Here is a 25620-nt window from a genome sequence, read left to right on the forward strand (position 1 = left end):
CTGGTTCATATACACTTTATTGTGATCTCCCTGGTGTACGTGGATGGTGGTGTGAGTAGTGTGGGAAGATCCCTCACTGGTCCTTCAGCTCACGCAGGCGGCGGATGGCAGACCTCACCGTGACGGCCGAGGTCGTGCTGGAGGAAGGAACGGGCAGTTACACACATTAGGTGACATCGCAATAAACATGTCTAAATCTATCCTAATAATACACACCTTGGTCATTTTCAAAATAATTATCTTTGAAAATATGGCTAACTTACAGAAAACGACAAAGAATGGTAAGCATCTTAGGGCTTTGGATCAACATAGCGTGCAAGACGTACTTGTAGGTCCATGCACCTCCCGCCACGGTCTTCATGCACGAGCCGCAGTGCCAGATGCCCACCGCCCTCCTCTTCATCTTGGTCTGGATTTCACAAGGACAGCACAAGCACCACAGGTACAGTCAGCGAAAACCACCGGTCAGGGCACACAGTTAACAACAATCTTCACTGGTCGTGCATTTATCATGAGCAACCACGGCAAATTGGTAGGGCAGAGGAAGCGATGGGAGTTCTATCTAGCAAATGAAAATGTCTAGAAGAGTGTTTAATGAACAGTGATCGGTGTACACTGGGACTACAAACCCTGGGTTAGTCACGTGTAAAGTCTGAAATTGTAATTGAAAGAAGCCATATCCCATTTACCCAGACAGCCACTCCTTGGGGTACGACGTTTAACTTTCTATCGGTCCTTTCAAGTCTTGCCTTATTAGCCGATGACCTGTTATTGTAGTTGTGGTCGGTTTAAGGGTCGAGACAGTCGTATCCGAGACTGCTTTGTCTGCCCTGCCACTGCAAGGACAGTAGTCCAGGCCCAATTTTATTCGCAAAAAAAACCTGTTGAGGCAACCATTGCAGGTGACGACCACCACCCAATTGCAATCTTGACCTTTGCAGGCTGGCACTCACTACTTGATCCAACCAGCCCGAGCGTTAAAAAGCCACCGGATATTGCCCAGCCGTGCCCCGATTGCCACGCGGGTTGGCGCCCCTCACCTTGCCGCAGAAGGAGCACGTGTACTTGGCGTGCTGGCTGATCTCGATTTTCTTCACCATCTTACGCAGGGACGCGCCGTACCGCGTGCCATACTTGCCCACAATGCCAACCTTCTTCGTGCGCTTTGCCTAACGGAGAAAGCGAGCCGAAGGAAAAGAGCACACATTACGTTATTTTGCCTGAACACGCAGCGTTCTATATCCACCCAGATGATTCGCACCAAGGTCACATTACGACAAACTTCACAAACAAAACAATATTCAAGTTTATACTTTACTCGCCCTTGAATGGGTTATAAGAACAATTGCCACCCATAAGTCTACAATTACCTATGGCACGCTTTCAGCACGAAGATGTTAGGCAAATCGAATACGTCGCAGTAGACAAAGGCTAAAGGATCGTTTTCTAACGAACCACACCACCAAAACGGTTTACGTACAACAGTAAACATTAAGGTCTGGTGGGTTGGAATACCCCACACATCGGCAATTTACTGCATTGCAGATTAAACATTCAGTTTAACACAGGCTTTCGCGACCAATATCATCCATAAGAGGGTTTTTTTGGTTAGATCGCGTAAATATATAAACGTGTCGTTAAAACCCGCCACAGCCAACTAGTAAGGGTTGTCACGGAAACAGAACGTGCCAATTCGTCACTAGTACAGCACTAGTGCATAGTGTAGTGTATAGTGTAATAGACTAGTACAGCACACCGGTGTGTTGGAGAGCCAAGTCACAACATTTACAATCAGAGTACGACGTTTCGCTAGTAATTACAACTAGCTTCATCAGGCGACAGCCAGATTTGTGCTGTACTAGTAACGAATTGCCATGTTCTGTTTACGTGACAAACCTTACTAATCGGCTGTGTCGGGTGGTGGCGGGTTTAACGACACATTTATATATTTACGCGATCTAACCTAAAACGACCTGTATTATGGCGATGAAACATTGTCGACACAAGAGAAAATTATTTAAATCCGCGCAAAAAACGTTAAATATATTATTCAGATTCCTGATCGCATGTGGTGAGCCATGTGCACAAAGTTCCAATCAAGGACCCAGCGAGGAATCTTTTTGAAGGGAGACCTACGGCGACTCTCTAGGCAGGTTTAGGAAGCGCACAGTCCTTGGGTAAATCCACTGCTGGACGAGGACATAATCGCGCCAACACGCACACGTCTTGTGCTGCTACTCCCCCACGCCAAGTTGGAAGGTGTCGAAGCATCACGAGCACCACGGTACAAGGGTAGTGTAACTACTGCATCGATCCCCAACGGAGTCCCGCGGCCTCTATGATGCGTATGGCGCTTTCTGCCCAGAGCTGCTGGACACGCGGTTTCTTAAGACGCCATCGCCACTTGCGGTGCGGCCTGCAGCCAAACCGGCTACTTGCGAGCTCAGGGGCTGGCGGGTTGAATACATTCTCGTACAACTAGGACATAAATCGACACCGTGGCCGTCTAAGCCTCACTCGCAACCCGGCGAAGGCGTCCGTCACCATCGATCGTTTCACCGCGCAACACAAACAGGCGATTAATCGCAGGGTCGTTAAGAGGCGGACTGCTTTCATCCCACAGCGGAGAGACCACGGCGAAAACAACGCACATATAAAACTCGCACCAATGAATAACACATCGCGGAACGTAATCGGTAACTAAACATCGTGTAACTATAAGCAGTATAACTATTTATCAACGCGTCCATTGAACCACAGGCGAGGCCTCAACAAGTTGACGTCCAATGGCCGCGAACCCAGGGGGCCTACCGCCCTCGCATCTAAGCCAACACCGATGTCGCTAAAACCAAGACACTCCGACAATAAATAGCTGCACACAGTCGCGAAACAAGGCGGCGGCGACATTCCGAGCACGCGAGTTCCCGCGAGGAGAGCTCCATGGCCGAGGATGAACGCGGATCGCGAAGCCTCGGATGGCCGCGGACGTAGAAACCTACCATGGCGGGCGGCTGTGGCGGAAAGAAGGGGGTCCTCACTGCGCATGCGCGACTAGGGGCTCCTACCCCGTGACGTCATCACGCAAGCTCGGCCGCTGGTGTATCGCAAGATGACGTCATCACGCGTGGCAATATTATTCACGTGCCGACGTCATCACGCGAGCTCAAACGTGATGACCTCATCAAAGTGTGCTCCAGCTCCAACGTAACACATACTTTTGAGATTCCGCGTTGGCAGTGGTGCACAAAAAACAATAACACGGAGACCTAAAAGCAACCATATAATAGGCGACGTTTCGAGCAAAGGCCCTTCACTGCACACAGAGGTAAGGCCAGAGAGAACGCAGCAGCGTGTAGTGGATGACGTCATCGCGGTTTAGAAACCCCAGCGCGTGCGCACCGAAGCCAAGCGCTCGCGCGAAGCGATTGGTCCGCAGTCACACCACGTGCCCCCGATCGCCGTACCGGATTGGCCAGCGGGGCCGGCTGGCGCCATGTGCAGTAGGGATTTGAGCTCGCGGACTCGTGCGGCTGCGACCCGGCCACAGTGGCGCTGCGTCACCACCTCAAGCGGCGCGCTGCCTCACAGCGCTCTCTCATAGCGCTCCCATCTCTCTCTCATCGCCCTCACAGCGCTCTCTCATAGCGCTCCCATCTCTCTCTCATCTCTCTCTCATCGCCCTCACAGCGCTCTCTCATAGCGCTCCCATCTCTCTCTCATCGCCCTCACAGCGCTCTCTCATAGCGCTCCCATCTCTCTCTCATCGCTCTCACAGCGCTCTCTCATAGCGCTCCCATCTCTCTCTCATCGCCCTCACAGCGCTCTCTCATAGCGCTCCCATCTCTCTCTCATCGCTCTCACAGCGCTGCCTCTTCCATCTCTCTCTCACATCGCTGCCTCAACTCACGTCTCTCTCCCATCGCTCCCTCACATCGCTCTCAACTCTCTCCCATCGCTGCCTCATCTCTCATCGCTCCCTCTCCAATCTCTCCCCCCTCTCTCTCCCATCGCGCTCCCATCTCTCCCTCTCATCTCTCTCCAATCACTCCGTCTCATATCTCTCTCATCTCCCTCTCCCATCCGTCTCGGTCGAGTAGACTCCACTCAGTGGCTCTCCTAGCCGACAACTTGAGCAGCGCTTGGGTCGTCGTGGGGACGACGACTTAGAGAAGCAGCAGCAGCTGGTGCTGGTGGTGGTGGTGCTGGTGGTGCAGCAGCAGCTGGTGGTGCTGGTGGTGAACGTCTCCCGCAGAGGCGCCGCGTGGAGTGAAGAGGAGCCGGGTGAGGAATGGGGGGGGGGGGGGGTAACGTGGTGATGGATGAGAGGGTAACGTGGTGAGAAGGGGGAGTAACGTGGTGAGGAATGGGGGGGGGGGGGGTAACGTGGTGAGGAATGGGGGGGGGGTAACGTGGTGAGGAATGGGGGGGGGGGTAACGTGGTGAGGAATGGGGGGGGTAACGTGGTGAGGAATGGGGGGGGAGGTAACGTGGTGAGGCATGGGGGGGGTAACGTGGTGAAGAATGGGGGGGTGGTAACGTGGTGAGGAATGGGGGGGGTAACGTGGTGAGGAATGGGGGGGGGGGGTAACGTGGTGAGGCATGGGGGGGTGGTAACGTGGTGAGGAATGGGGGGGGTAACGTGGTGAGGAATGGGGGGGGAGGTAACGTGGTGAGGCATGGGGGGGTGGTAACGTGGTGAGGAATGGGGGGGGTAACGTGGTGAAGAATGGGGGGGTGGTAACGTGGTGAGGAATGGGGGGGGGTAACGTGGTGAGGAATGGGGGGGGGGTAACGTGGTGAGGAATGGGGGGGTAACGTGGTGAGGAATGGGGGGGTGGTAACGTGGTGAAGAATGGGGGGGGGGGGGGGGGGGGTAACGGGTGAGGGTCTACAACAGTGGAGTCGTGAGTGGGCTCTAGAGAAAACGGCCGCTGTATAGGGGACACGAGAGTGAGTGGTGGTCCAGGCCTGGTGGTGGGCCACGTCCGTAGGGCTCCGTAATCCCACGTGGCCCCTCAGGAGGTGGTGGAGCAGGCGAGAGGTTTGGGAGACTCGTTGTTGGCTGTAAAGCCTCGGCTCGACTCTGTCTGTGATGGCCCAGGAGTTGTTCTAGAGGAGACCTCATCCCACGGGCCAGAACACACAAAGTTGTACAGGGCCGGCTCCTGGAGAACCCCTCGACTTTTTCGAGATAGGTAGCGGCTCGGCTGAGCAGGGTGGGCGGGGGTGTAAAATAAATAACAAGCTGCACATAAACTCTGTTACCAAAGTGAAATTATCACTTTATCATTTGGAAGCCTTGCCCCGAGTCTTCACACTCCCCCCCCCCCCCAGGAGAGTTAATTCGTCGCGATGTGGCCGAATTCCACGACGACTTGAAGTTGAGCAACTTCAATGCGCTCAGGAGTCTCACGGGGCTGAGGGTCATTGCCGCTGTCGATGGCGAGTGGCGTCGCCGTGATTCACTGCCCTCTTGCACCTTGCCGCTGTTTAACGAGATCGCTATCCCCCGCGACATGAGATGGCATTGACGTTTGCCAGAGATTGGCACTTTCATGCTGCGAACATTTGCTTGCGATTCATCTTCGTGATTGACATTCAGCTGTGATTGACAAACTTACGGTTGATGTTCAGCTTGAGTTGAAGCTTTCGTGACTGCAGGAATCTATACTCTATGGTTCTTTCGGCAAAGTCACGTAGGTAGAAATAAAATAAATCACGACGTTTCGGGCGCAACACAAACTTTTGCCTGATGACGACCGCTTGTGTGGCGATCGAAACGTCGTGATTTGATGTATTTTATTTCTAACTACGTGACTTTACCGAAAGAACCAAAGAGTATGATGTTCAGCTGTTATGGACATTCTGGTGTGATGCATATTTGCCTAAGATTCACATTCTCGTATGATTGATAGTCTCCTCTGAATGACCTGATCTACATCCCGCTATTATTCGTTCTTCTTTACAAATTTTTTTTTTATCTTTCCCAACAAGTCATCATTACTGTGCTATTGGCATCAAAAGTATCCATTCAAATTCATTCCAGTGCAGTGTAATGTTTAAATGTAGTTGTGTTGTATTTTTTAACCTTGTCTGCAATCACTTCCTGAGTTATCTCAAATTTCCTTTGCTTCAGCGCCTTGCTGTACTGCATGAGAGCAGTATAATTAACGATGATGTAAACCTTCATTTTTCACGGGAGTGGTGGATACCACAGAACTACTTCTGAGATCCCTTTGAATAAGCTTTGGTCCACACAGTCAGTCACGTTGCCATTACTAACAGAGCCGTGCTGTTGACGTTCTCTGGGCCGAAGGAGCAGAACCCGCCGTCCCAAGTGCCACGCCGCCATGTCTGCCTTCACGTGCATGTCCTGCCGCGTGGCCTTCACCTGCGCCGACCTCCAGCGCGCCCACTACAAGACGGACTGGCACCGCTACAACCTCAAGCGCAAGGTGGCGCAGATGCCGCCCGTGACGGCCGAGAGCTTCGCGGAGCGCGTGCTGGCGCAGCGAGCCGCGGCGCAGGTTCCCGGCGCCGTCGTGCATCAGCCGTGCGCCACGTGCGGCAAGGGCTTCGCCTCGCACAACGCGTACGACAACCACCTGCGCTCCCACCGCCACTTGCAGGCCGAGGCACGGCAACGCGACGCGGCGCAGGCTGCCCACGACGAGGTACGGCGTGCGCAAGTGAAGGAAGCTTTGGGCGAGACGCCCCTCGCCGGTGCCCTCCAGCTGCCGTGGCGATCACGGTCGCGAGATCTTAACCAATGTGCCGAGTATGCAGGTCGTGGGTTCCATCCCGACCCTGACGCCTGCTGTATATTTGGAGTCTCTTGCATGTCTCTCTCCCCGTGGTTGCGTGGATTTTTCTCCGGGTCCTCCCGTTTTTCCCTCCACATTTAGAGTATTTGGCCGCGATAAATTTCCACGTCACTTCGTTGAGCTATCTTTTGTGGCCAGGTAGCTTCTGAAAAAGAGCTATATAGCTCAGTCGGCCTTACCTGGTAAAATAAAAATAGTTTATAGTTTTAAAAAATTATAGATAAATCCCAGATTCACACCATTTCCAGATTCTTCACTCAACAACGATCCCTCCCCACTTCACATGAATCCATGTTTGTACAAGAGCTGTTTGTTGGATCAAGTGTTTTTTTTTACATTTTCTTTTTTTACCCATAATACAACCTGAATGTCCTGCCAATGTCCAACCGTTAAACATATAATTCCAATGTTGCAGAGTAGTGCGACGCTTCGTATTTGAGAAGTCAATAGAACCGGATATCACACAACTACCATTGAAGGGATTATTGCCATCGTTCTGATTTAAATGACCGCACAGAGGTGTTGTTCCAGCACTCACAAAATCCCGCGCGTGCCTGCCTGTGCAGGTAGAGCGCATGAACAAGAAGAACGTCGAGAAGGGCCTGGAGATACAGCCGCTCAGCAAAGACGAGATGAACGCCGCCATCCAGCAGGCCGTGTTCAAGGCCTCGCCGCACAAATCCCCGAGCCTGGCCCGTCGGAGCGAGCCCGCCAAGGAAGCCGACAGCACGGCAGGGGCGCAGGCCCCATCCCGGCCACCGCGGCCACCGCGCCTCATGTGGCTGGAGCAGCGAGAGGCACAGGAGCGCAGCAAGGATGGCAAGGTGCCGACAGCGGCGCAGGCCGGGCAGGAGACGGCAGACAACGGTAAGACGTCGCTCGCACTACGTTGTAAGGGACACGGTCGGAGCTGCGTCGTCCGATTATCACGGCGGCACGGTGGCGAGATGTTAACTACCTCGCCTGGTTAACTACCTTACTGCTACGTGGAGCAGTGGATAGAGCATGCTGTTCACAAATTGGAAGGTTGCGAGTTAATATCCCAAGTCATCTCTGGGGTCGATAAAACGAGTACCGGCTTTGTCAGACATAAACCGTGGTCGTCGTAGAAATGACCTCGCTCCCGCCGTAGGAACGCGGCATTCCCACCACCGACGCGGTGCGGTAAGCGGGAGGCGAATGCTCCCATCCCGACTCTCCACTGAGCAGGACACCACTTGAACCTTTTGTTCGTTACGTCTCACCCCGCTACAGATGAGTGGGAAGACCTGGGCACCGACAAAGATGACGACGATGATGACTGGGAAGAAGAAGACGACGAGGACGACGAGGAGGAGGAGGGCGCAGTTGACATGGAGTTGGGAGCGACGACGGAGGGTGCGGAGGGCGCCGTGTTGTCGGCCGACGGGCAGCCGGCCATGGCGGGGACGCTGCCGCACAACCGCTGCTTCTTCTGCCCGCAGCGCTCGCGCACACACGCGCGCAGCCTGGCGCACATGTCCCGCGAGCACGGCTTCTTTATCCCCGACGTGCAGTTCCTGGTCGACCTTCCGGGGCTCATGCGTTACCTCGGTGGGTCTTGCTCCCGGCGCGAGGGGCCTGGCGGCACTGTCTGTGCGAGCGCCGCGTGTGCCCGTGCGTCTTCAGCAGACAAGCCGGCACTTGCTGGCAGACAAAATTAATAAATCGGCAACAAAAATAATCACGCGGCCAGTTGTCACAAAATGCTTAATTTTTTTTATTCTCCTTTACATTTTACTGCCTGTCACCAAATAACCAGCAATGTGACTGACCTCATCAGCGAAGCAGGTATCAGTCTGGATAGTGCTTGAATGGGTGACCACCATCCACAAAGGACAGGTCGACTGGTGGTGTGGGCAGTGCAGCAAATCCATTACACTACTGTACCACGATATCTTGTTTCCTACCTACAACGTGCACCGACTAACATGGTGCAGTATAGTGAGGCAACCTCCCATGCCACGGGGGAGGCCTTCTGCAGTGGGTTGACAAAAGCGATGTACATTTATTAGTCCACAAACGTGTATTCATAGACTGACAATGCTTCTGTTGCTGTGCCTGTTTCTGATGCTGGTGCCGTTGCTGCTGCAGGGGAGAAGGTTGGCGCGGGAAACGTGTGCCTGTGGTGCAACGAGAAGGGCCGCTCGTTCTACTCGCTGGACGCCGTGCAGAAGCACATGCGCGACAAGGGCCACTGCAAGCTCTTCACGGACGGCGACGCCGCCCTCGAGTTCGCAGATTTCTACGACTTCCGGTAAACGGGGGCAGCCTCTTGTCGAATTCCCATTTCTTTAAAAGTGCGTTTTGTGTTGTTTGACCTTCCCCCGCACCTCATATTCGCGCGGTTGGCTACGTACAGTGCGAAAGAAGTTCAACGTACGAGAGGCTGCCTCACAAGGACGAAAGTTGCTCTAACACCTTCCCGTGTCCACGAGGTTCCCTCGCATTCGCCACCTGACGTTACCGTCAGGAGGCTGCGTCACATTGACGGGCTGTGCGGCAGCGATCTGTGTTTGAGTGCAAATACACCGAGGGGGCGCCTTTCGGAGAGCTTTACACGCGCTAAGCGACTTTCATCACGTCCCGAAATTTTTGAAAGGGCACCCCCAGTGGCAGCTTTCCTTGTGCGGCAGAAGGTGTACTCGGCAACATCGCCTGCAATCGCATATCGGTCTTGCTGGTAGCGGGCGACGGTTGCTGCTGCCACTGCTGTTGCGCGTGATCCCGATCAGGTGATCCGAGGGTGATGTTTGGGGTTGCGATCGTTTGTCCAGGCCGAGCTACACGGAGTTCCGGGTGGGAGGGCGCGACGTGGACGGTGAGGACGAGGACAACGACGAGGACAGCAGCAGGCTGGGGGATAAGCAGCTCGTGGAGTACGACGAGACCACCATGGAGCTGCAGCTGCCCTCAGGTATGATTACTGCTACTGCCACTACTACCACTACGCCTGTTTAACTAGGATAGCCTCATTGTAAAATCCCAAGACTTTTTTTCAATAGGGTCCTGCCAAGTGTTCGCAGTAGGTGGGGGCGATGTGCTGCTGTGTGTAATCCCATTTGGAGTAATTTGCAAGTAATTTTTTTAGCATTGGAATGTTTGGCAAATACCAGTTGCGATTTATGTATTTTTATCCATGTTAGGAGACTGGGGAAACTGGGAAATCATACGCAGAACAGGGGGGAGAATTCACAAACCTCACGGAGAAAGGCACCCGATTCAGGAATCGTACGCAGGCCCTGCTTGAACAAATGTTACCACTGCACCGTCCTGCCGCTCAAACCGTCGGCGCAACTTTGGAAATCCACTCGCGTCGTCGTTGTCGCATCCCAAGTGCTGCCTTAATGCCTTCGAGCTCTGGTTCAGCAAAGACATCAGTTAGCAGGTTGTGTCGTTTCGTCGCCCGCCCTTCATCTTTGGTCAAACCTCTGCCGCCCCCGGTCCCCCTTGCCCACGTCACAGGAGTGAAGGTGGGCCACCGCTCCCTTCTGGTGTACTACCGCCAGCGGTTTGCGCCGGGGCAGGCCGTGGTGGTGCACAGGAGCGGCCGTCTGCTGGGCCGCGTCATGCAGCAGTACCGCATGCTCGGATGGAACGGCAACGCCGGTACGGATGGGGGGGGGGTGCAGCCGGGAAGGGGGGGGGGTGCAGCCGGGAAGGGGGGGGGGTGCAGCCGGGAAGGGGGGGGGGGTGGGGAGGGCTGGGAAACGTTAATAATGGCCATAGCACGATTGGGATTAAAAAAAAAAGAACTCTGGTAAAATCCACTAATCCCGCTAACTTCCGTCGCTTACGATCTCCTGCAGGCGGGGAGGCTGCAATGCGGCGCCAGCGAGACATGCGCTTCCTGCAGCGCCACAAGGCCAAGTGGGCCATGAAGATGGGCATGCGCGGCAACATGCTGCAGCACCACTTCCGCTCGCAAGTGCCGATCTGATGAACGGAGCTCGGACAGCGGCGGCGGAGAGGGACGACGATGGAGGTCGCAAGGTCACGGGTCACGGAGTTTGGTTGATTGGTCGAACCAGATACTGTGTTGTGCAGTTGGAAAGTAGGGTTGCCATGATATAATTTTCCACGATACGATACTGTTATCAAATCTCATGATTTGACGATTATCGCGATATCATTTTCCATAAACATTGTAATTCAGCTTCGCAGTTTTCGTGTTTTATGCTTTGCAGCAAGTCTAGTAGGAATAAAGAATCATTTAAAGAAATGAAACTGAATTTCACTGAACATAAGCTTTTTCTGAATCAACTTTAGAATCGAGAATGCTTCTAAAGCACACGCTGAGACTTCAGAAGTCAGTGGGTTTTTTTGCTCCTCTATTTACAGCTTTGAGTCGGTGGTGGAAATTCCACATTCATCTAGCGGGAGTGAGTCTATCCATAGGACAACTACCGTTGACTTTCCGACAGTGATACCAATTTGACCAATACCAGCAGCATGATGGGTTGAGTCGACCCCCAACCAAGATTAGAACCTCGCTGCGTTCCAATCCATGAGTCGTGCTCCCTCAACCACTGAGCCACCTGCAAAGTTGCGCACCGAATAATCACGTGGACTGTGAGCTTGTTGATGCCACATCACCAATTACTCCGCAAAACATGTTTTCAAAGCACTCGTTTAATAAATAGCTATTCACAAAAGAAAACAAGAAAGATTCAACCGACAAGGATAATCCCGATACAACGGTACGTTTAGAAACAGCCGTCGGGTTGTAATTACGACAAGGATAATGGTAATTATATATTATGTTTAGTATCGTCGGCTTGTGGCCAAGCATGTTGGAAAGTCGTGGGTTGTTCCGTGCGCCTTGTGTCGGTCGCATCGTGCGGTGGGAGATGAGCGAGTGTGTCGCACAGCCAAGTACCACCACGGCCGGGGTACTCGCCTCCGTGTGGACACACGCAGCCCGTGTACCGGCCATCTATTAAAATCCTTGCACATTCCCCGTGGAGGTTTTCCTCTTTCTCTGGAGGTGCTGCGGCACGTATTCTTAGTCACGGCTTGGCTCCGGCCCTGGGCTCAAGCGAGCCGTGGCTCAAATCCACGCTGAACATGAGCCAGCTCTGAGCATTGTCCCGGCCGTGCTGAGGATTTCCATGAGCGGAGTTTGAGCCGTGGCCGAGGCCTCCATGCATCTTGGGAAACAGCCGAGCCGCTTTCTAGGCCGAGCCAGAGCAGCCTTGACTAAGAGTACGGCCGTGGAGGTTCACACATTTTCAGAGCCATGCCTTTTTTCAACTTCACGTCACTGTAGCCAGCCGCTTAATTCTGTGAAATGGGTCCGTTTTTTTGGTAACAATGATTGGGGCATGTGATGGTAGTCCGTACTACGTGCAGTGTCTTTTACAGATGTCACTAGGCAGCAGCAGACAAACGTGTGTGTGTGTGACCGACAAACAAAAGCCACAGGACGGCATCGTCGCCGAGACGAGACTGGATCAGCTGTGAAGGGGTTAATGGGAAATGTACCTCTTACACCCGGCAGTGGCGGCAGGATTAGAGGGTCACACCTGGTCTTGTGGAGTCGGTCGCAATGCAGCCAGCCCGGGATAGTTCCACATGAACTCTCCGTGGAAAAGGCTTTTATCTTGGTCACGGCTCGATGTGCAAGTGCCAGGTCCCTGTACTGGTTGAATGATGGCAACACTATGTTACACGCGAGTTCTCGCAGTCACTGGCAGGTGGGAGATTCACGGCAAAAGTGCATGGCGACGAAACGCTCAACACGCGGCCCAACCCGGAAAACCGCACTCGAGCTGGGCAGGTGGCTGTGCTGCTGCCAGATGGGAGGAAGTAATTGACTAAAATCACAAATAATACAAAAATATATACATTAACATTATGAATGGAGAAGATTCAAACATGTAATGCTTCAACACACACCACTGCAAATATACAAATAAACACAAACAGCAACCTGTACAAAACAAACGCATTTAAAACTTAGGCTTTCAACCTTTTGAATACTTTGTTACTTTTTCTGAAACCAGTCTTCGATTTTCCTTTTCTTGCTGGGGCTCTCTGACGTGCTGGCTGTCGCCATGGCATCGGTTGCCGTGCAGCCCCCGTCCTTGGCGTGGTCGTCCATGGCGGCAGCCAAGGCGGCGTCGTCGGGCTCGTCCCCGCACAGCCACAGCAGCTCCATGATCGACTGCTGCTTGGGGTCCTTGAAGGAGAACGTCAAGGCGGGTCAGCGCCCGGGCCATTGGTCACGTGCAACTTGGTTGCATGCAATTGAAATGCTTACTTGTGGACGTCCGGTCGCAGAGACGTTCGCTGAGTTTCGGGCAACACCGAATTAATTTGACCGTATCATGGGACCTCCTTTGCCAGTACCAAAATATGAGAATACCCCGAGCTCTCATTACTCTGATAGTGGTGTTGTCTTTGTGCTGTACGCCTTTTGGCGTCCTCTGGTCTAACACCTTTTGAGACTAGGCTCCAAAGAAAGCTGTCTCTGGTGTGGACCAATCAGTTTCAAAGACAATACATATATTATCAGTGTTTTTTGTTTGCATTCTGACCACAAGTATTGTGGTTAATGCAGACATGATTCCTTGTAAAAGGTTTCAGTTTGGTGTTTTAACATCTTAACATCTGTTTTGTTACCAGAAAAAAAGGGAAAACCTATTCTCTTAATTTTACCGGTTTTCAATTCGGGTTAAGTCCCCGAGAGCAACGCAACTTTACACGAAAGATAAATTCATACTGGATCATCTTCGCCAGCGTTAACGAGCACTTAACACCGCGTGGGGGGGGGTGGTGGCGGCAGCGGCACCTTCACAGAGTAGGCTGTGGACTGCGTGTTCTTGAAGCTGTCGCCACAGAGCCCGGCCTCGCCCAAGATCCGCAGCTTCTCCTGCACAATCGGCCTTCACGCGCACATGGACACACAGGCCTCCAATTAGCACGGTTGTCTAGGTACAGTGTGAAAGAAGTTCAACATTCATAGATACACAGACGACGCCGTGGCTCGCTGCTTACGTGCACAGCCCTTGTGTCAATCCACTGCTGGATGATGACCTCCCCACAAGCATTTAAAATCCACTGGCCCCTGGTCATGTCTATCGAGCCATAATGTAGATATAAAACCTTTATACACTTAAGTCTATTTTTGAAAGGTGGTGCTCCGAGGGAGATTGTGAGCTAAGGAGGGTGGCTGGGGGCGCGCGGTGCCCACCACAGGTAGTCGTCGGAGGTTCCGCGTGCCACCAGGTAGTGCACGTTCACGCAGCACAGCTGCCCGATGCGATGCACGCGGTCCTCCGCTTGGATCAACACCTGCAGCGCATTAGAGACAACCCACAATCATCCAGCGATCCAACCAACCACAGAGCCGCAGACGCATGTGCCGTCGTCATCGCCGTCGTCATCGCCGTCGCAGCCGTCGTCATCACCGTCGCAGCCGCCCTCACCCACGTGATCCACCTACCCCAGGGTTCCAGAAGAGCTCGGAAAACACGACGAGGTCGGCGGCGGAGAGCGTGATGCCCATGTTGGCGGCCGTGATGGAGAGCACGGCCACCTTGATGGCGTCGTCGCGCTGGAAGCGTTCGCACAGCGCTTGCCGCTCGGCCGAGGCGGTGCTGCCGTCGATGCGAATGTGGCCCACGCCCTGGCGCACGGAGGAGCGGGAGGGAGGCCGGCGTCACGACGCGATCGGTGCACGATCGGCAACAAAGATGCGCGCGCGTGCACGCGAGCGAGCGGGGACCGTCCGCGGATACGGCGGCCTCCAGGTCACGAATAGCGCGGGAGCGCCATCGGCGTGGAGATCAAGAGCCGGGCCTTCATAGAGGCGGTTAGGAACGGTGGGCTGGGACGTGGCCCAGAACAGGAAGCAGCGGAGGGAAAAAGGTACCAGAAAAACCCCCACAGCATTGGGAAAAAATCCCGGAAAAAGAATGAATTGAAGTAGAATAAGCGTTGAACGTCGACCGAGCTCCGGGGTGGCGCGGCTACCTTCTTGCCGAGGTGTGCGGAGAGCGCGTCGAGCACCACGCGGTGGTGAGCAAACACCAGGAACTTGGCTCGCCCGCTCTCCAGCAGATCGCTCACGTACTCCCTGACGCCGTGACGATGGTGGGGGGGAAAAACGAGTGGAGGTGCATAATAATAGTTCAATTTGTAACGCGCGCAAATTTGCAGACGTAATGGCCGCAACTCAGAGGCGCGGAGCCAAGCTTAGAGTCGCTCGAAAGCGTGATTGTAGAGGTGCGTTTTTAAGTTTCTCTTGAAGGAGGCGATTGAGGTGATGCTGCGAATGTGCAGAGGGATAGCGCTCCAGACTGTTGGGGCTGCCACCGAGAAGCGGCGCATAGACATGACCATCCTGGATCTTGGTATCAAGAGGTCGTGAGTCGCGCTGCGCAGGCATCCCTGCAATTGCCTGCTCACACCCACTGCTGGTAAGAGAGCCAACTCTCAAGGAACCTCTACAGAGCCCCTCGCAAAAGTATTTGGCCTACTCTTCCACGCTGACCAGACGTCGCCGGAAGAGAACCAATATTTACCCACCGCACGTGACATGTCGATTGGCTGACCGGTGAACCCATTTACACCGCCGGGCAGACATGGCGGTAAGTGGGCGGGGGTGAACAAATTGAAGTGGTGACCTCTGGGTAGCAAATCCAGCATCCTTAATCAAGGAACAGCAGCAACTTTATACCAGGAAGGCCCAAGGGCCAAAACACTGCGGTCTTGTGTAGCAGACTTGTGCCAGAAAGTTGCCAAGTAAAATTTACTTGACTTGACACCGCACGACACCAAAAACCTGTCATTAAAGGTTTTTTATTTAGTGGCTATTCTCGTGATTATTATTAGCGTTAACGCGTTCACAGTTGACGATCGTATCGCCGCTGCGTACTCACACAATGGCAGAGACTTTCGCTTCGGCCGTCTTGCTGAAGAACAGCATGAGCGCCTCCTTCTCCTGGGTTTTCTGCAAAGGGCACGGGACCGCACGCGACCGGGTCGCTCAGAGGGTAGCAGAGTACTCAGCTGACACCGCTCACCTCCTGCGATTTAAACAGGATTCTCAAGTGTGGTGAGCCGACAGTGTCAGCGCAGTCGGTCACCAACGACTGCGCTATAAGAAATATGTATCACGTGACATTTAGTTTTCACTTGCTTTGGCTACATTCCAGCTCTGAGAATGAACAATATCAATTGTGACTGTCATGTGACAGACATTACTCTCCTGTGGTGGGGCAGGTTGGCAAGTGCTGCGCCTTACTGTGTTGACCAGACATCACTGGAAGGTATCTCAGAGGTAACTCTGTGATCTCCGCTTCTGTGGGCTATTCTTTCACGCTGAGAGTCGCACCGATCTGCAAGAGTTCCGCGACACCAAAGAGGACACGATCTGCGATGACATCGCGGGGAAAAGGTCTCCGAGTCGGGGAGAGATCGGCGAGGTGACCTCTCGACCCCAGCGAGTTCGCTAGATCCCCCCGGCAACTCACCGACTGCTTCCCGGCCCTGTCCATGGCCTTGGCGGCAGCGGCCAGCGCCGCTTTGGCCTTGGCGTCGATGACGCCGGGGGCCACCACCACCATCTTGCGCTGCTTGGCCGGCAGCTGGCTCAGCACGTCGGCCTTGAGGCGCCGGATCATCACCGTCTCCTCCAGCAGCAGGCGCAGCTCCGCCATGTTCGACGAGCCCGTGTAGTCCCAGCCCCACGGCATCTGAGAATGACGACGTTTAAACACATTCTACTGTGACGCGTGCGAGCGTTTTTAATCGCACGCCAATTATCGTTTTGGGTCGCAACCAAACGCATAAATTTGGTCGTGTTGGGTGGTGGAGGGTCTTACGAGGTAAATTTATATCCAGATCGATACGTGGCCTCACCCAAAAATTATTATGAATCAATCATAATAATCACTGTGAAAACCTGCGTGCGAAGTTAATAATACAACAAGCTCGGCATCACATGTACGCTTGACAACATCCGTTTGTCTTTGGGAGTATTTAACAGTGCGGAAGCCGACGGGGGCATTCGCCGGTGTCCAAAAGGGGCAAATTATTCACAGCAGCGCGACCGCAGCGCGGGCTCGTTCACACCCCGTCAGCTTCACTACAGGCTCGTTCACATCGCGTTGCCGTCAATGCCCACCGACGACTACAGAGCCGACGCACGAACACCCTCAACCCGAGTTGGAGAACCGCTCGAGACGGAAGGTGTGTCGCGCCGGCAAAAGAAAATCCATCGCGCGTATCAAGTGCGATGGCGGTCGCTGTGCCACCCGCGCCCACCTGCTTGGCGTTGCAGTAGCGCAGCGCAAACTCGTGGAATTTGGGGAAGATTTGCGGCTGCACGGCCGCCACCTGCGTGTAGAGCTCGGCGGGGCGCGACATGGCCGGGGTGCCGGACAGCAGCAGCACGCGCCGCGCCTTCTGCGCTCACGCACGCACACACACGCACGCACACACACACGTGCACACACACACACACACGTGCACACGCACGCACAGCAAGACAAACACCCCTTTCCCCACTGGCACATCCGAGCCGGGCCGGCGAGGCGCTCTGACGGCACGGGTGGTTGTTCCACCGGCTATTCGTCGTATCGAGCCGGAACCAAACTGCGATGCGCTACCACCACCTCAAACGGACCGTATACAACATCTAACTACGAGAGGGGAATTTTTTACCCCTAAAATTTGCAATAGTTTTTGTTTTATCCTGGCCACCCAACGAGAATGGCAGAGGCGCTTTGTGGTTTGTGCTCGGGAGCGTCCGTGGCCCCCGCGGCACCGGGAGAGGAGCCTCACCTTGAGCAGGGGCAAGGCGGCTTTACAGCGGATGGTCTTCACGTTCTTCAGGAAGTGGGACTCGTCCTGGGAGGCGGCAAGAGCAGGGCGCAGCAGCCGGGTCGGTTATTCGTCTCCGGCGGCATCGGGCGAGTCGGGTTGAGTGGTGAATGTCCGACAAGGGTCAGGCGTCATCTCACCCTGTCCACAGGATGGGCTGCCTACCGGTCTTGCGACTGATAGTTAAATAGTTTAATGATAAAGCCCACAATCACCGCAGAGTCTACATCGTGTGGGACGACGTCAAGCCGGTTAGACCACTGAATCGTGACCGCAAACCGTGAGTGGTCACAGGAATGCAGGGAGAGCGAGACGCCAACTGTGCGGATGGAGGATTCGGGCAGCGGTGAGCGACAGGCACGTCGCCAGGCAGATTCACAGGTCCCCGGCCCGGGGGAGAAAGGGGGGGATGGGGGGGGGCGTGGCGAGGACTCACGGCGATGATGACGGCGAAGCCCTTCTCCTCCAGCTTGCCCTGGATCCTGCTCAGCAGGTCGTAGCTGATGATGTTCACCAGCCCCGAGTTGGGGTTGTCGCGGCCGGTCACCACCACGTTTATCTGCTGGGGGTCTAACCAAGGCAGCCACCGCCGGAACGCCTGCGCACGCACGCACGCACGCGAGAGAGTAACAAACAACCTCCTCCAGAGTCTCAAGCCATCGGTGAGGAGGAGCTTCGTTGGTCAGAATTTGATCAACGATCAAACACATTGGCCGGGTGTAAATAATACCTTGGTAAACGTGGAAAATATTGTCAGGTGGTGGAGGGTTAATTACAAGAACTTTAAAACTTCCATGTGGCCAAGTCCAAAAACTCAAATGGACCACACGGATCACACATCCCTCGTGTAGACTCAGATAGACCGTTGGGCTGGTGCTGCTAGCAAGCACACATTTAGGGCTGGAATGGCACTAGAGGGGGTGGTGTGGCCAGTGCCATTCCAGGCCACCTTTGTATCGCCAATGCTAAAGTTACAGGCTATGCCGGGCTGGGGATGGGGGGGGGTGCTTCACAGGGCGTACCTCTGCCCAGGTGAAGCGGACGGAGGAGGGGGCCACCACGAGCAGTGGCCACTCGGCCCGGTAGAAGGCGGCCACACAGATCGCCTGGATGGTCTTGCCCAGACCCATGTCATCGGCAATCAACACTCGGCCCTCCTGAGCTATGGCGAAGCTGCACACACACACACAGATATACACACACAGACACACGCACACTTCCGTACTAATCTACACACCGACACACAACGACATATACACAACATGCAGACAATAACAAAAGTTGGCAATCGCCACTAAGTGTCCGTGAAGTCACAACAACCGTTGTGCCAGGCTTGGTGCACTTTGAGGCTATCACGTTATGTGTCAACGGGACAGACCCAAGTGTTAAGGATTAACCGAGATGACTGGCAGATGCACCACCTGTGGCTCCCTACTGTGCCAAATACACAGATACACAAACACGCATGCCATGGACATGACGACACTTCCTGTGACATCACATTTGAAAACAAAGAAAAATTGGATCTGAATTTTCCTTTACAGCTTGGGAGCCGTCCATAAATGACGTCACGCACCTGGGGGGGGGGGGTCAGACATTTGTGACGAGGGGGGGAGGGGGGTCAAAAATTGTCCAAAATCGCGTGACGTCATTTATGGATGGCCCCTTGGACGGATGTTGGATTTATTTTTGTTTAATCTAAACGCTGGGACCACATCACTCGCACAGGGCCTGGGGGGGGGGGGGGGAGCTCACTTGACCCCCTCCTGCTGGAAGGGCATGAGGCTGCCCGTGAGGGTCTCCCCCACCGCGGTGAGGTCGATGTCCCGGAAAGGCTCGCGACTCGCCCGGCTGCGCTCAAACTGCGGCAGGAACGTGCGCACCAGCGCCTCCGGCAGGGGCTCCACCTCCAATCCGGCACAGCGGCACAGCTGCGGCACTGCCGTAAGCACGCACACACATTCATAATGATACAGATTCCCCCCTTCTAGCGTTTAACATAATGTCGGGGCAAGTGCTGTTAGCGAGCGCTAATTATGTAAGGCACCGCACGGCACACAAGGAGACAGTGTGGCTTCTATTGCCACGCCCGGCCTGGCCCGCCTTTGTCATCCCAGTCCTGATGCTTTATACGACGCACCGGGTACGAGGACAGGCCGAGGACTCGCCAACGATGTTAGCCATGGCAGAGAAACAAACTCAGGAAACAGGGAAGTGCAATAACCACGACACTAGCGCTGCACACACCTGCACACAGCCGTACACACGTGCCCATTAACATTGCCCCACAGCCTGCATCGAGCTGCTGTGCTTGGTGGTCACCCAGCCAGGCGCTATCCAGGCTCAACCCAGACTGGCTTCCGAGATCTGACGAGACCGGGTGACTTTGTCAGGGTAGGCCAAGTGAACTGCAATCCGAATGAACCTGTTCTGTGTGTGCGATGACTCACTCAGCTCGCAGTAGTCCTCCAAGAGGAAGTTCCACTTCCGCGTGACAGCATCTGAACAGTTTCACGAGACAGACGAGTGAAAACACAAACGCAGGAGTCAGGAGTGTTGGGAGTGCAAGCTGCGTGTCACCGGCCAACACCGTAACTATACACCAGCCTCCAGGGCCGCACGGCCTGGAGCATCTGAACTCGCAGTAACCCAGAAAATAAATGAGATTTCCAGCCATTCTTCATCTATCAAATGAAATTTGGTTCTGCGCTAAATTGTGCCTAAAAACAAACATCAGTTTTGACCACCATGCGACAAAAAATACTCTCATGACAGAGCGAGTGGAAAGTGCCGCTCTCGATTGTGTGGAACAGAAATCACTTGAATGATTCTCAGAGGTAGCTCTGTGATATCCACTTCCAAGGGCTATTCTCTAGCACTGCAAAAAAATCGGGATGGATTCTTTGTCACGTGACACGACACCAATAATTTTTTTCAACTACTTCAAATATTTCCTCACGCTCCCTCGGCGAAAACACGCCGCGCACCGGCACTCACCGTAGCTGCGCGACTCGATCTGCTTGAAGATGCCAATGGCCTCGGCGTGGTACGTGACGTCCACCTCGAAGCGCGAGCGCCCCACCAGCACGCAGCGCCCGCGCGCCGTCACCGCCATGCTGGGAGGCTTCTTCCAGCCGTGTCCCACGAGCATGATGGTGCTGGCCGTGCGGGGCAACCCGAGGCCCCTGCTGGGCCCACCTCCGCCACCCGTTGGGGTGCCATCCGGCTGCTGCTGCTGGAGCCCTGGGCACTCGCGCCCCTCCAGCGGGCAGATCTCCACGCCCGGGATGTGCTGCGCTGCCGACACTGTGCGGTGAACGAGAAATCAATGTCAATTAATTTTATGAATTGAATGAAACTAGTAGGAAACAATTATTTTCTGTAATTAATTACCCAGGTTCCTCTAAAACTGGTGGCCGCCCCTGCACCCTTGCCTCCCGAAGGCAGAAAACCCCCTTAAAAGCCACACCCTGCATGACGCGGCTCATGATGCGATTACCTCCCGTCCAGCGGCACACGTAACAGAGGCGAGACGTTTTCCCAAATATTGTTGCGTTATCTCGCAAGCCACCGCCACGGCACGCTATTGCGTGATGACCTACCATCAGATGCGTGCAGTGGTATAGTGGTTATATTTGTATATGATTAGAAGAGATTGGTTATGATGGAAAGACAGTGCATCGCAGAGGACAGGAGCTGAGAAACACTCGTCTGTAGAGCGGAGTGAGAACGGGACGAGGAAGTGAGCTCAGCGCTTGTGAGTGTCGTGCGGAACGTGAGCGGTCCACACTGACTGAGGCTGTCGTGGTCTTCCAGCAGGAAGCTCCACGTCTTCCCTTCTAGGTCTGCAGAAACAGAAGGTCAATGGCCATAGGTCAGAGTCAAGAACAGTGTTACGATTATTACTACCAAGCAGAATCGGGATACATATAACTCAACAGGGCTTACCCCGTGCACACTCACCGTAGAGGCGGCTGGGCACTCGCTTAAACAGGGCGATGAGCTCGGACTTGTAGCCGACCTCAATCTTGAAACGATTGTTGGGAAGCTCCAGGCAGCGGCCTCGCACGACGTTGCGGCGCTGCGGTCCGCTGCCACTCCCTCCGCCCCCCAGCGGCTCCGACACCGGGGGAGTTACAGCCGGCGCGCTGGGCACGCGGGGCTCGCCGCCGGGGCGCTGCCACGACACGCGCACACAACCTCGTTACGCTCGCCCGCACGCTCGCCAGCCGCACGGGCATGTACTTTCACTGTCAATCCACTGCTGGATGAGGGCTTCCCCACGCCATGCGGGTCATGGGGTTGGTATGAAGGCAGTAATGTAAAGATGTAGGAGTATATAAGTACAGTACAACAATGGACTTTGTTGCACTGCCCTCTGCTGTCAGCATTGCTTTGCATGCTATGCAGTGTTTGAGCTTTGGAAGTACGATTTTCCGTACGTTTACATTTTTAGGGGTCCCCTCCAAAAATAGACATCGATGTGCGCCACGCAGTTAACTAACGCGCATTGTGTCGCGGATGCGCTTCCCGACGGAACTCACCGCATTGCTCGCGGAATAAAAGCGTGTCGCTGGCGTAGACGCCGCACCGTTGTCCGCCGGACATTGCAGCGACTTCCTGTCCAGCAGGGGCGGCGTCTGAAACGTTTTCTTTTTCCCGAACGTCGCTTCACCCGGCGCGGCGCTACCAGTGGTGACGGCAGCGGCGGTGCCCATCGGGCTCACGCCGCTCTTCACCGAGTTGATGTTGCTCCAGAGTTTGGCGACGTCAGACGGAGGGAGAAACCCTCCCGTACCCTGTCCCGGCAGCAGTTGTGGATTGCTCCCTGGTGACTCGTGTGGCCCGCTTTGACCACACCGCTCTGCTGCCGCTGAACCACCCACTGAGACCCCCACCGAGACTCCCACCGAGCCCCCCAAGGAGCCCCCCACCGAGCCCCCCAAGGAGCCCCCCACCGAGCCCCCCACGTTCAATGGCGGTTGAGCCGGATTCCCGTTCACACCTTGGTTGGCGCGAACCTCCAAAACTCGTCCCGTGGTGCCAACCAGACCCTGGCCTGTTTGGCCTCCCTGGCTAGCCCGTGGACCTCCCGAGGCGGCCTGCGGGGGCCCCAGCCCCGCGGCCGCCAGCCTCTCGGCACGCTTGGCCAGCGCCTTCCTCCGGTTCTCCTCCATCCTCCGCTTCTGCTCCTCCGTGATTCCCGTGGGCACCATCGCAAAGCTTCAGCTGCCGCAGGGGATGGACGTTTGCCAGACTGCAAGGGCGACAGGATAAGGGAGTATCAGAACTGGTCGTGCTCTCTGTTTTTAAAGATGAATTATATTATGCAGTGGTAAAATACATCTGGTCGAGGGGACCCATATAAACATTCACGTACATATAACATATGACGCCATTATCATCATCATCATCATCCGTAATCAATCCACTGCTAGAGGGTGTCCCCAAGTTGCCGCGATAGTTCACGCTCCCACGACACAAGAATCTACCCTTGCACACGAACCAATCTCACCGCTCCATCTGATTTTCCATTGTCCATTAGGTATCCAGATGGGGTTAGCGTTATGGTCAATGCAGGTCGGTAAAGGAGGGGGCCCAGGACCGGTTCAGATGTATCACTCGTCAATGATGTTTGCAGCTGCCAGGAATTGGAGTGGATGGTTTGGGCCCTATTAAACTGATTTCTGCCTCGTCCTTCCTGGAACAAGCGTGACGGGAACTCGGCTCCACAACTCCGGCCCCCAACCACGAGGGGCTGCGCCGCGGGGGCCAGGCAGGCCGGTCTCTGGGGCTTCCTCTTTTCCACGCCGCGGGAAAAATGAAGGGTGGACGCGAGCACTATACCATGAGTGGGGATTCATTTCCTTATCGAGGGCTGAATAGGACTTACAATACCTTGATCAGGCCACAAGTTAACATACATAGCTCGCTCAGTCACCGCATTCTTAAGACACGTCTGTCACTGGCCACTAGCAGTGGCAAAAGTGATTGAGCGTGCTCATATTAGCAGTGTTGCTAGTTCAATGATATACCCTTCTAGAACCCGATTAGCGCGACCAAAATGCTGGCAGTCACCGTTTGGCACGCCGCATGCGGCCACTGCGGGGCCCGTGCACGTGACCACCCCTTTCTTGCGAGTAGGCCCAAAAACGTCGATCGACCAGAAACAAACAGCACGATCGGAGTTGTAATGAGTACAATAATACGGGGTAAACTGTATGGGTTGACAGGTATGATACACATCAGCGCTGGAGAGACAAAGGCGGTCGGGGGTGGTGCTGGCCACCCAACAACACCCTTGTGTGTGCCGGCCTTGAAAGGTGCTCGCCAACAGCACTTGTCCAAATTGTATATTAAAGGCTATACGGGGGATCTTTGTCTTTTGTGGCCGAGTAGGTGAGTGTGTTGTGAGTAGGTGGAATGTGCTGTGAGTAGGTGAGTGTGTTGTGAGTGGGTGAGTGTGTTGTGAGTGGGTGAGTGTGTTGTGAGTGGGTGAGTGTGTTGTGAGTTGGTGAGTGTGTTGTGAGTTGGTGTGTTGCTAAACGGGCGCGGCACTGGAGTTGATGCGACACAGGAGGATGTGGAGCTGAGTGGATTTGCCAATGACCGGTAATCCAGCGGTGTCAAGATCGGCCTCTGTGCAGGAGGCTCGTGAAGGACGCTGCTGCTGCTGGGCAGCTGGAGGCAGTCACCCTCCAGCAACAGCGGAGGTCAGAGAAGCGACGCTCACAACAACGTGCGGAGCGCCGGGCAGATAAAACACGGCAAGCTGGCACAGTGAAGAGCACAGGTGGTGCATCTGCCAGTCGTCTCAGTCGGTCAACCCATGGTACCTGGGTCTGTCCTATGACCTGCTGCCAGCGGTCGATACTTCACGCGGCCTCAAGGTGCACCTAGCCTGGCACACACGCCGTGGCGGCGTCACCGCCACTCTGTTGCGAACGGCGATTGTTGTTATTGTTGTTGCGACCTACAGCGTGGTGGTTGAACCCAACAGCGCGGATGAGACCGGACTCTCGGTGAATGGTCACAGCACAGACGACAGACCGAGTCTCCAACCACGGCTGGGGCACTCAACGAGTGAAGTTCACGGGAAACGACGACCCCGCAAACATCATCACAACACGACGATACCACGGCGCGTAAACACCGCCCGAGTCTACTCATTCTGCCGTCTCGCTCGGCCCGTGTCACTCACCACTGCAGGTGGCCGCGACCTCTCCGCTCCCCTCGGAGCGTCCAGGCCTTCTCGATCCACGGTGCCCCCCCCGGGGTCGCTACCAGAATCAGCAACAGCAACAGGAGAAGCAGCAGGGCGTGATGACAGCCGAATGGGGCTACAGCCGTGGCAGCAGAAGCAACTGCAAGTGGAGGCAGCTGCGGTGGAAGAGTGGCAGGGACTCCTGGCGAGAGTGCAGCAGAATCAATATGAGCAGCAGCAGTTGCAGCAGTTGAAGCGTGGCGAGCTGCGTGAGCTGCAGGAGCAGCAGGAGGTGCAGAAGGTGCAGCAGCAGCCGAAGCTGCAGAGCCGATTGGGAGCTAGGACCGCTTCTCCCGCGCAATACGGGACTACGGCAACTCACGAGCCCACATCGCGCGCGTGTTTCGCATTTCGTAATTGTCATGTCATTCATCGGCGTGGCGTCGCTCTGCAGAATCTGAATATTTATACGAAACGTCGTGAGAATTTTATTTTATTATGTTTTATTATTTTATTATTTACCTTTTACATGACTTTACCGAAAAAAACAGAAGATGAATCCCTGCAGTCACGAAAGCTTTAAATCGAAATTGAATATTTATAGTGGAGGAATCCGATGAGCTATAAATCTTTTTCTCGCAGAAGTCCAGTTATGTTGAACTTGTTCTTTTTTATCGTTCGTAGCCAACCGTGCTAATCGGAGCAGTCTAAACAATGCACCAGTATAAGTCACTGTATGATAAT

At 54.5% G+C, this 25620-nt stretch overlaps 3 protein-coding genes across 5 annotated transcripts; 1 reads left to right on the forward strand and 2 right to left on the reverse strand.

Moving 5' to 3' along the window:
* On the reverse strand, positions 1-3362 carry RPL37A (ribosomal protein L37a). Its single transcript, XM_078604055.1, has 4 exons — positions 3000-3362; positions 1041-1169; positions 327-409; positions 1-137 (listed from the first exon to the last, which is right to left on the reverse strand). Exons 1-4 carry the CDS (start codon positions 3000-3002, stop codon positions 74-76), a joined length of 279 nt encoding a protein of 92 aa, XP_078460181.1. The 5' UTR covers positions 3003-3362; the 3' UTR covers positions 1-73.
* Positions 3147-11800, forward strand: ZNF622 (zinc finger protein 622). Of its 3 annotated transcripts, none has more exons than XM_078604054.1 (8): positions 3147-3325; positions 6317-6674; positions 7391-7691; positions 8079-8396; positions 8937-9099; positions 9620-9759; positions 10308-10451; positions 10652-11800. In XM_078604054.1, the coding sequence occupies exons 2-8, from the start codon at positions 6351-6353 to the stop codon at positions 10780-10782; spliced, it is 1521 nt and encodes a 506-aa protein (XP_078460180.1). In that variant the 5' UTR covers positions 3147-3325; positions 6317-6350; the 3' UTR covers positions 10783-11800. The 3 variants fall into 3 exon arrangements, with proteins under 3 accessions (XP_078460180.1, XP_078460177.1, XP_078460179.1); XM_078604051.1 differs by lacking the exon at positions 3147-3325 and adding an exon at positions 3508-4281; XM_078604053.1 differs by lacking the exon at positions 3147-3325 and adding an exon at positions 3508-4281 and having other exon boundaries at positions 6323-6674.
* SMARCAL1 (SNF2 related chromatin remodeling annealing helicase 1) lies at positions 11459-25256 on the reverse strand. The gene is made up of 18 exons (XM_078604050.1): positions 24874-25256; positions 22217-22929; positions 21636-21849; positions 21467-21517; positions 20670-20978; positions 20123-20173; positions 19428-19611; positions 18695-18845; positions 18109-18270; positions 17634-17699; positions 17115-17255; positions 16322-16543; positions 15728-15798; positions 14820-14922; positions 14290-14472; positions 14038-14138; positions 13636-13729; positions 11459-13023 (listed from the first exon to the last, which is right to left on the reverse strand). Exons 2-18 carry the CDS (start codon positions 22886-22888, stop codon positions 12829-12831), a joined length of 2970 nt encoding a protein of 989 aa, XP_078460176.1. The 5' UTR covers positions 22889-22929; positions 24874-25256; the 3' UTR covers positions 11459-12828.
* Positions 25257-25620: the final 364 nt, after the last annotated feature.

This window comes from Lampetra planeri, chromosome 21, assembly GCF_965212315.1.
Source record: "Lampetra planeri chromosome 21, kcLamPlan1.2.h2, whole genome shotgun sequence".
NCBI lineage: Eukaryota > Metazoa > Chordata > Hyperoartia > Petromyzontiformes > Petromyzontidae > Lampetra > Lampetra planeri.